The following is an 11,309-nucleotide window of genomic DNA, read 5'->3' on the forward strand; positions in this document are numbered from 1 at the left end:
ATCATCCACTGACTTTAAAAGCTGCTTCAGAAATTATTTTTTTCACTTTAAAGACTTTGATAGAAATGTAGTGGAGTAAAAAGTAAGATATTTGTCTTTCAAATGTAGTGAAGATAAAGTCATAAGTTTCCAGAAAAAATAATACTCCAGTAAAGTACAGATACTCAAAAGGTGTACTTAAGTACAGTACTCAAGTACATGAGCTTAGTTACTGTCCACCTCTGATTTTGGGTAACTGTGCAAATAAATACAACGATATAATTTTTCATGAGAATTTTTTACAGTAAACCCCAGTGGAAATAGACTGCAAAATATAATGTGTTACATAAAACATTTCCATATATGTCACACTACAGCTTTTTTCCCCTGTGGCCTATTCCAGCAGGATAATGCTCCTGCTACAAAGTACAAATGGTTCAGTAATGGTTTGAGGAGCACGAGTTTGAGACATTGATTAGGCCTCCAAATTCCCCAGATCTCAATCCAATCAAGCATCCATCAGATGTGCTGAACAAACAAATCCAATCCATGGGGGCCCCACCTCACAACTTATAGGACTTAAAGGATCTGCTGCTAACATCTTGGTGCCAGATTGCACAGGACTTATTCAGGGGTCTAGTCGAGTCCATGCCTCGATGGGTCAGGGCTGTTTGGTGGAAAAAGGGGTACCAACACAATATTGATCATATTGTTATACCTGATCGGTTTATTAACATATTACTCTGTATATTTTAAAATATACCGTTATATCATTAAATATATAGATCATTCATTTATAGGGAAATATATTTTCTTTCCATGGATATATATAATATTGAGAAAAACAAAACACCTATAGATTTCATCATTAATGCAGCTTTATTGAATAAACAGCAAAGAGGACTCCACATATTTGAGCAAGGGGTCTGCATTCATCAAGACTGCATTGACTGGATGCCACCCAGAATTCAAGAGGATTCGGTATCATCTGCATCCGAGATGACTGATGTCTCTGTGTAAGGAAAATGAGGGAAGTCATGCTGACCTTGTTCATGACTGGTACAGTAAAGTCACATGCATTGGCTAATGGATTGCACAAATAAAAGTTCACTTCAAATCAAACTATTGTGCATTATTGCGCACATACCTGTAATAATTTCTTTGATCTTTATTTGACCAGCTGTTGGTAGAGAAAAAGAGACAATGGAATAAAGACACAGTAATAAACACAGAGAGAAAAGGACAAGGGGTGAGCACTATAATTGGCTGATGTATATTTATAAACCTGAAGCAGTTTCTGTCCTACACTGCCTTCGCATGTTCTAGTAAAACTTGCCTGTCAGGTTGTATCTAGTTTGTATGTCCTTTGGGGCAGGGTTATGGGGGGAGTCCTGGGGGGTGCTGGTGTGGGGCAGAGCCCTCCCTACAGGATGGAAAATTGCAGATGAGAAAGGGCCCCCCCTCCCCATGCCCCTGGACTTCTGGTTCTTTTCAATAAAAAAAAGCCTATCATCAAAACTATTTACATTGTATATGTTATGGATGAATGCACTGCTTTCCTCATAATTACTTTTGCTGAACTCGTGAAAGCCAGAAGTCAACAACATGTGTCACTTCATCATGTGGATGAAAAGGGAAAGAGAATGGTCATCCTATCCGCTTTGTGATTTCAAAGAAAATTCGTGTAGGTGTAGGGTGTTTCAAATGATAGCTCACCAAAAAAGTAAAATGTCTGCCATATATTCACCCTCATGTTTTTACTAAATCATAAGATTTTGTTTTCCAATGCATCACAGAAGTGAACTTTTGAAGATTATATTGTCCACTCTTTAAATATTATGAAAGTGAATAAGTACTGGGGCTGTCAAGCTACCAAAAAATCATAAACTGTTTCTATATGACTTGATACTAGGGGTGTAACGGTACAGGACTAACCGGTGAGAAATGAACCTAGGGGTAATTAACAGATGGTTACCGAGTAGATCGTTCTCTGGGATGCGTTTTCTTGAAAATCGAATGTAAAGAGTTTTATCTCTAAAAACAGATTAGCTTATAGCGCTTGTCTATGGGGCACAGGGTAGACACAGGGTGGTAAAATTAAATCGCTAGTTAATACCACTAACAAGGCTCAAAATAGCCTCACACTAACACGGCAGCATAATGAGGGTCCCTACATGCAAACCGAAGCATTGAGAACTTTTTAAGAGTACAAACAGTTTAATAAGAAGATACTTTATAAACATAGTGCCTTACGCGTTCACGGACAGGCGCCATCTTGGAAAACAGTCTCGATGAATCGATCTACGAGCGCTGTTCTAAGTGAGCTGGTCGATAGGAATTAAGTTTGTGAAATGTAATAACATGGACATTTTTATTTTTATTTATTTATTTTCTCTGTTGTGTTCAGTGTTTTCTTCCGGAAACAATGGACCATATGAGATTCCAAGTCACAGTTCATCACTTAGCAGAGCTCTGGTCGCTCGACGAGTCGAGACTGTTTTCCAAGATGGCGCCTAAGTATCTTCTTATTAAACTGTTTGTACTCTTACAAAGTTCTCAATGCTTCGGTTTGCATGTAGGGACCCTCATTATGCTGCCGTGTTAGTGTGAGGCTATTTTGAGTGTTGTTAGTGGTATTAACTAGCGATTTAATTTCACTACTCTGTGCCCCATAGACTAGTGTTATAAGCTAATCTGTTTTTAGAGATAAAACTCTTTACATTCGATTTCCATTAAAACGCATCCCAGAGAACGATCTACTCTGTAACCATCTGTTAATTACCCCTAGGTTCATTTCTCACCGGAGTTGTCCTTTAAGATTTAACAGTCGGCTTGTTTTACACAAGGACCATACTTCGAATCTGAGTTCCCCTATGAACATATTAAGTATTCTGTCCATTTTATCACAAAATTCAAACGATAAATGCCCTTTTGACACTCTTTGATGTGACGTGACGTGTAAAGACGTGCGAGTGAACGCGATCAGCTCGTCATAGTCAAAGAATAAACATGAATAAACATTTGAAGGAATGTTGAGGATACATTACAACCAGGGCTTGACATTAACACCCGCCAGCCTGCCAAATGCAGGTAGATTTCAGCTGTGGCGGGTAGGGCAGTCACTCCCACTAGCCACTTTGGTGGCTGAATATAATTTCAGCCTACAACCAAATGCAATTTTTTAATCGATTAACTTCCAGTTAGGGAAGGCAGGATAGGCGGAATCGCGCTGAATGACACACAACCGAAGCGCGCGCTGTCGCACTTGCGATCAGTTCTCCTTGCTTCTGAATAGTCAAATACACACGCACACAGATGTCAAAATGTCCAAAACCACTAGCCACAGTGGCTGGTGAGCAAAAAAGTTAATGTCAAGCCCTGATTACAACTTACTCAAATGCATCATATGTGGTGTAATCGTTCAATCAGAGGAAAAACTTTTAAAAAAACATAGACCCGCAGCATCACATTTACATCAGAAGTCCTTCAGTGTCCACAGCTGTGAGTTCACAAAAGAAATCAACTCTTTCACTGAAAATATGACCTATATTAGCCTATATATTCATTATATTAGACCATATATATTTATTATATTAGCCTATATATTCATTATATTAGACCATATATATATTTATTATATTAGCCTATATATTCATTATATTCTACTGAACCTGTTACTAATGTCTGGATTATTTAATGTGTGTTTAAATAAATCTGTCATGAAAATGACAGCCACTGTGTATAAATGATTATATTTCCAAACTAACTGGAGAAAAAACATAATATTATAATTAGATTTAGAAGTTAATGCAAAAACGTCCTAATTTGAAGTTTACATGTTTGAATAGAATGTGTTGAATGTTGATTATTATATCTATAAATAAATAGCAGCTGAATTTAGGCTAATAGTTTGGGCACTGTTGTTGACCTTTACTATTATAGTGATGACCAGTTAAGGGCTCGCTGTATAGTTTACAGCATTATCTTAAAAAAAACAACGTTTAGTTATAATTGAAAACCACTGTTTAATAAAAATATGTTATATTTAGTTTTCTTTTCCTTGTTGTACCGAATCTGACTTAATAACCGAGGTATGTAATGCGCTGTACCATATATTAGATACACTTCAGCCATTTTTGAAAATGTGTTTTTTGTGTGTCTGATTATTGTAAAAGGTACAAAGTGCCTTAAGTTATTTAACAGTGTCATTTATATTGTAGTCAATTTGCCGTAGACTTGTAAATGTATATTTTTGTTTGTATTTTAATGCTTTTTTTACATCTTGGCCAGGGGGACTACAGATGAAAAATAGCCTTTTGGCTAATTCTGGCTTTTTTAACCATGTTTGTACATGGGTTTTATGAAATTGCACTGTCCCCTTTTAAATAAACCATTAAATCAAATCAAATGTACCGAACCGACAGTTTTGTGTAGCGTTACACCCCTACTTAATACCATATTACAGTTTTGATAATCCTTTTACATCAATTGGATCCAGTTCACACACCTGTCTAAATGATTCATTCACTCTCCTGAAAGATCCAGTCTTCACTAAAGCAATGATGCTGTTAAAATGGGGAAGATTATCAGTCAATGCCTTTTAAAAACTGACCTCAATGTTCCTTTTCTATTCTCTTTCTCATACTCATAAGTGTTTGGAATGACGTGAGGCTGTGTAAATGATGAGAGTATTTAGAAACTTTGAAATATTTCTCTCTCTCTTATCTCAGATAGCATGGAGATTGCAACTCATACGTGTAGCCTACTAACAATCTGTTGGTTTGAGCAGTCATGCAAAGCGTATGCTCATAACCGTTTTTTAACAGTAACCAAGCAAACACTCAATAAGATTTAACCGTCTGACCACAGAAGCTTTCCAAGTTAGTCAGGAAACTCCCTGATGACTGTCCCTAATGCTTCTGATAGCATTGTTACTGTGGGTCCCTGCGATTCGTTAAAGTTGCATCAGCTTTTGGTTTTCATTTGATCAAAGATGTTGAAATTGCAGAAACAGCTCTCACCTGAAAAGGCGTAGGATGACTCTGTGAAGTCAGGCACCCTGAAAGTTAAACAGTACAAATGAAAAAAAAGAAAGAAAATGCAGCAAACAATGCGAATCTAAAACCAATCCTTGTATATGTATCACCCAAATCTGTATAAAGGTAGTTGACTTGACACTTCTAGCTGTTTTATCATGTGTTGTGCTAACTCTTTCCAATCTCCAAAACTTTGGAATTTATAATAATCAAGTAGTTTTAAAAATGTCACACCACAGACCATCACTGCCATTTAAAATGTGATTATGGTGGAAAAACATGACCTATAATAGACAATTTTCCGTGTTCTGTATATACACGCTATTGCCAAAAGGTTTGGAACGCCTGCCTTTACATTCACATGAACTTTAATGACATCCCATTGTTAATCCGTAGGGTTTAATATGGAGTCGGCCCTTTGCAGCTATAACAGCTTCAACTCTTCTGGGAAGGCTTTCCTCAAGGTTTAGGAGTGTGTTTATGGGAATTTTTGACCATTCTTCTAGAAGCGCATTTGTGAGGTCAGGCACTGATGTTGGACGAGAAGGCCTGGCTCTCAGTCTCCGCTCTAATTCATCCCAAAGCTGTTCTATCGGGTTGAGCTCATGAGTCTGTGCAGGCCAGTCAAGTTCCTCCACACCAAACTCGCTCATCCATGTCTTTATGAAAGGTGTCCCAGACTCGTCCATTGGTTTGCCAGACAGAGAAGCGTGACTGGTCAGTCAGAGAACACGTCTCACTGCTCTAGAGTCCAGTGGCGGCTGCTTTACTCCACTGCATCCCACACTTTGCATTGGATGAGCTGCTCGACCAAGAAAACCCATTCCATGAAGCTCTCTACACTGTTCTTGAGCTCATCTGAAGGCCACATAAGTTTGGAGGTCTATAGCTATTGACTCTGCAGAAAGTTGGTGACTTCTGCGCACTGTGACCTTCAGCATGCGCTGACCCCGCTCTGTGATTTTACGGGGGCCTATCACTTCGTGGCTGAGTTGCTGTTGTTCCCAATCGCTTCCACTTTGTTATAATCCCACTAACAGTTGAGCGTGGAATATTTAGTAGTTAGAAACTGTCAGGAATGGACTTATTGCACAGATGGCAACCTATCACGGTACCACGCTTGAGTTGACTGAGCTCCTGAGAGCGACCCATTCTTTCACTAATGTGTGTAGAAGCGTCTGCAGGCCTAGAGCTTGATTTATACACCTGTGGCCATGAAGGGATCAAACACCTGAATTCACTGATTTGGTGGGATGTCCCAATACTACTACACAATACTTCTGGCAATATAGTGTATGTAAACTTTAACCAAAGAACCTGGGGCCAGATGCATAAAATTAGCTTCTGTGTTTAGACTGTGTATTAATAACTAGTTTGACCAACTAGCAGTTATATTATAACTCAGAATTAGATTAGACCAAACTACCTTTTTATGTAACAGACAAACTACAGTACCCATATAATAATGAAATATTTACTTGAAGTCGTCTCCTTCCAGAAGCTTTCTGTAGGTGGAGATCTCAACATCCAGGGCGAGTTTGATGTCCAGCAGCTCTTGATAGGCCAGGATCTGTTTGTGAAGGTCTGCTTTAGCCACCTCTATGGCGGATGTGAGGCTAGCAATCTGAGCCTGATACTCAGCAACACCCACACTCGACTGGGCCTGGGCTTCTGCTAAACTCTGCTCCAGAGACATGTTCTGAAAAGATAAACAATTGGATGGGCACTTCTCCCAGTCCCAGATATATATATGTGTGTGTTTGAGTGTGTGAGTGTGGGAGTGTGAGAGAGTGTGGGAGTGTGTGGGAGTGTGAGAGAGTGTGAGAGAGAGAGTGTGTGTGTGTGTGTGTGTGTGTGTGTGTGTGTGTGTGTGTGTGTGTGTGTGTGTGTGTGTGTGTGTGTGTGTGTGTGTGTGTGTGTGTGTGTGTGTGTGTGTGTGAGTGAGTGAGTGAGTGAGAGTGAGAGTGTGAGTGCGAGTGTGTGTGAGTGTGAGTGTGTGTGTGTGAGAGAGAGAGAGTGTGTGTGTGTGTGTGTGTGTGTGTGCACCCATGTTTTTCTAGCCTGGTAGGGACTTCAACCTGAATGCACACAGAGTCATGCAGACTCGTGTCACTATGGGGACCTAAATTGAGTTCCCAATGGGTACAAAAGCTTACAAATCATACAGAATATGAGTTATTTTGAAAAATATGCAGAAAGTTGTGTGATGGGCAGGTTAGGGGGATAGAAAATATATTTTGTACAGTATAAAAACCATTACCTCTATGGTGAGTCCCCAGAAAGATAGCGCACCAGACCTATGTGTGTGTGTGTGTGTGTGTGTGTGTGTGTGTCTTTAGCTCTGCCTACTGCACGCCTCCACGAGCTCTGGTGTTTTTGCGAAAGAATCAGTATAGACAGTGTATGTCATTTATGAATATGATAAAAACTAAAGACCCTTCAGCGATATGAAAGATCAACACTACTCTATATACTCTATATACATGAGACTGGCAGAAACGGTGTGTGTGTTTTGTACCCTTTAATAAAATGTTATAGCTTTAGTTTATCATTATAGTTATCATCCTTGGTGTGAATGGGCTTCAGTGTTTTTTTTGTTGCTTTTTGTTGGTGTCAATGTCTTTTCATAGAATAATTGTACAACTTTACCGTACGGCTTAAGTGCCCAAAAACACCTAATTCTTCAGCACTATGATATCTCATGTTCTCAGACATCAAATTTATTGTAAATGATGTCAGAGAACTCTCGAAGTGTATGAGTTGTTTGGGAAACTGCTAGTTTTGCAGCATCGCAACTTCACTTGTGGCATTGGGGCTTTTGCTGCCAATTCGAAACGGCTGAGATCGATAAACCACTTCCTATGTCATGTGTTTCCTGTCTCAGACAGCTGTGATTTATTTAAGAGATGTTTATTATATGCTGAGAACCTGCACTGAAGCATTTCACACTGTTCCTCAAGGGACCTGTTACTGTTGAGCACCTTCACCATCAGTACAGCCCTAAAAAATACCTTCCTCATGCAAGTCGATTAAACTGCACTTAATTTCATCGCTGTCAAAGGTGACTTGCTTTGGCCAACATCACACATCTTTTGTTTTTGTATCATTATTTAATAAGTCTATCACTTACCGCAGCCACAAGCCCTTGCAGCTCTAAGTTCAGCATCTGCAGCTCTTTCCTGGCTGCTGTGATCTCAACTTTAGCAGATGAAACGGCTTCTGTGTTTTTGGCAGTGGTCGTCTGCATCTCATCCATCTAGATTCAGAAGTAGATAAGTTACTTGGAACGCCAAAATTATCAAAACATACAGCCAATGTGAGCACTTCTTGTGTGCAGACCTTGAGTTTGTAATAAGCCTCAGCCTCCTCTCTGTGTTGATGTACAGATTTCTCATATTCCATACGCATCTGGTTGAGTGCTACGGAGATGTCGAAGGACTTCCCGGTGTCTACTTCAATCATTGAGACTGAAGTGTCCATTGTTGTTGTGCCCAGTTTAGATTGCAAAGATGACAATTCCTAAAGTGATAGACATAATACACTGATACATTCATACAAAGAAATGAATACTTGTGTTTAGCTAGAAAGCATTCAACTGATCAAAAGTCTTTTACGTTGTTACAAAAGATTAAAATAAGCACATTTTTCAAACCTTATTATAATTAAAAGAATACAGATTTTTTTATTATGGTTTCTTTAATAAATAATAAGCAACACTGATAATAATAATACATGTTTCTTGAGCAACAAATCAGGATATTAGAATGATTTCTGAAGGATCATGTGACACTTTGCCATCACAGGAATACATATATATATATATATTTAAATCCAAACAGATATTTTAATTTTTTTCACAGTATCAATGTTATTACTGTACTTTTGATCAAATCAACTTTTTTAATGTTCATAAGTGAAAACAATAATATAAATATATCTGCTTAACATTATCTTGATTACTTCTATGCATGTATGCATTTCAGATTTGAATTGATGGAAAAGTACCTCCTCTTGTGTTTTGCTGACAAAGTCCAGTTCATTTTTCAGGCTGGAGAATTTGGCATCCAAATCGATTCTTAAGTCAGAGGCCAATTCGATGTCCTGAAAAGGGATGTGTGGTCAAAGTTATCGCTGTCTACAAACAACAAATTACATTTTAAAGGGATAGTTCACCCAAAAATGAAAATTCTGTCATCATTTACTCTCCCTCATGTTATTCCAAACCTGTATGAGTTTCTTTGTTCTGCTGAACACAAAAGAAGATATTTGGCAGAATGTTTGTAACAAAGCAGATAGAGCAACCATTGACTACCATAGTATTTTTCCCCTACTATGGTAGTCAATGGTTGCTCTATCTGCTTTGTTACAAACATTCTGCCAAATATCTTCTTTTGTGTTCAGCAGAACAAAGAAACTCATACAGGTTTGGAACAACATGAGGGTGAGTAAAGGATGACAGAATTTTTTTTTTTTTTTTTGGGAAAACTTTCCCTTTAAGTTGCTAACGGCTCAATTAAAACATAAATTCTATGACTGAATGTCATTCTGCTCACCTTTTTCATGGCAGCAATATCAGACTCAAGCTGAAACTTCACTCCTTGTTCAAAGTCGAGCCTAAGTTAAAATCCAAAAAAAGCACAATGTTATCTTGTTGACAATATGCCCTATATTTCTTTCATTTATTCTTTTCAATTATTCAATAATTGCCCTATAAGTGTTTAATAGGTTACGTTATAGATACACTTCTAGGTTAAGATGACTATTGCCTGTATGGACAGTATATGTTATATGTATATTTTGTATCTCCTTTGTATTTAATATTTTTTGTACTGTTTGATGTGTTATATGGACCTGTGTCTGCAGTAAAGTGTATATATTTAATGAAATTAGTACACAATCAGCACTGTGAGATATTATTTAATATAAAGTGCATTATAAATCAAATGTATTATTATTATTAATTACCATCGCACACCTGTTGGTCACAGATAGGTGCATGCATAGGACGAAGGAAAACCAAACCCAAAAATGTCAACAAGCAAAAGGAAATCCCGCACACTATCAATACTTGCAAAAAAAATCAAAAACTTTTAATTAGCAACGTTTCACGAAAATTGCTAATTAAAAGTTTTCGATTTTTTTGCAAGTATTGATAGTGCACAGGATTTCCTTGTTTGTTAAATGTTTCAAGAAAAAAACACTCACTTTGCCTTCAATTCATGGGCAGTTCCACGGACATTGTCCAGCTCAATCTCCAGCCTGACAGTGTCGATGGTGAGCGTTTCCAATGTGCTGCGATATTCGCTCAGCTGAGCCTCATACTCCACCGTGGCAGTCACAGATGACTCTTGGGACACGTCTGTCCCTCCGGTCAGCTGGGACAGTTTGGCCTCCAGAGCTGCGTTCTCCTGCTGTAGAGCCCGTACTTTGGTCATGTATGTGGAAAAGCGGTCATTCAGCCCAGAGAGTGTGTGCTTCTCAGCTGCTCTGGAAAGTATTGGGGCTATGGCGGATCCTGATGCTGAAGCGGAGGCGAATGCGGAGCTTGCACCAAGTCCTCCTGCAGCAATGGCACGACCCATAGCAAATGCAGGACTGGCAACCAGTGCACCACCACCACCACCCAGTGCCAATCCTGCACCAGCTCCAGAACCTCCACCAAAACCAAGACCTCCACTAGCTCCAAAACCAAGACCTCCACCGGCTCCAAAGCCCAAGCCTCCTCCCAAGCCAAGAGCTCCACCTAAACCTGCACCACCCCCTAGCCCTAGACCCAATCTTCCTCCACTACTTGCACCAAGACCTCCGTATCCCCCAGACATCCTGGAAGAGGCCATGGAAATAGACAAAGCCATTGTGAATAGCTATGGATGAGTGCTGAAAGATCAGAGTCTAAACCGAGCAGAGCGTGCAGGCAGGGCGAGAGACCAATGCTCGCCGCTTAAATACACTTATAAGGGAGGGAGGGCAGTGCAAAAAAAAAACCTTTACATAGGAAGAATAAGCTGTAACTTGTCTCAGTGGCAAGGTATGGCGTCGGTTGTCTGTTAAACCTCAAAATATTCTCACCTGCAGGCACATTTTCCTTCTAGGACAGGTCTTCAATCAAAATGCTGTATTAGTGAAAGCTAAAAGAATATCACGAATATCAAGAATATATGAATATCACACTTAAAACTCACCAACAGAATTTTTGGTAACACTTTATTTTAAGGTTCAGTTATTAACTATTAACTAGTTGCTTATTATCATGCATATTACTAGGATATTGTCTGTTTATTAGTACTTATAAAG

General features: G+C 38.9%; 2 protein-coding genes across 2 annotated transcripts in view; both read right to left on the reverse strand.

Moving 5' to 3' along the window:
- Positions 1–11,309, reverse strand: part of si:dkey-154p10.3 (PX domain-containing protein 1) — a 450,183-nt gene that overhangs the window by 50,354 nt on the left and 388,520 nt on the right. The window lies entirely within an intron of this gene.
- Positions 846–11,166, reverse strand: zgc:136930 (uncharacterized protein LOC563946 homolog). Its single transcript, XM_067453510.1, has 9 exons — positions 10,221–11,166; positions 9,569–9,629; positions 9,021–9,116; positions 8,355–8,534; positions 8,146–8,271; positions 6,494–6,714; positions 5,001–5,038; positions 1,127–1,159; positions 846–991 (listed from the first exon to the last, which is right to left on the reverse strand). Exons 1-9 carry the CDS (start codon positions 10,868–10,870, stop codon positions 948–950), a joined length of 1,449 nt encoding a protein of 482 aa, XP_067309611.1. The 5' UTR covers positions 10,871–11,166; the 3' UTR covers positions 846–947.

Source organism: Pseudorasbora parva, chromosome 9 (assembly GCF_024679245.1).
Source record: "Pseudorasbora parva isolate DD20220531a chromosome 9, ASM2467924v1, whole genome shotgun sequence".
Taxonomy (NCBI): domain Eukaryota; kingdom Metazoa; phylum Chordata; class Actinopteri; order Cypriniformes; family Gobionidae; genus Pseudorasbora; species Pseudorasbora parva.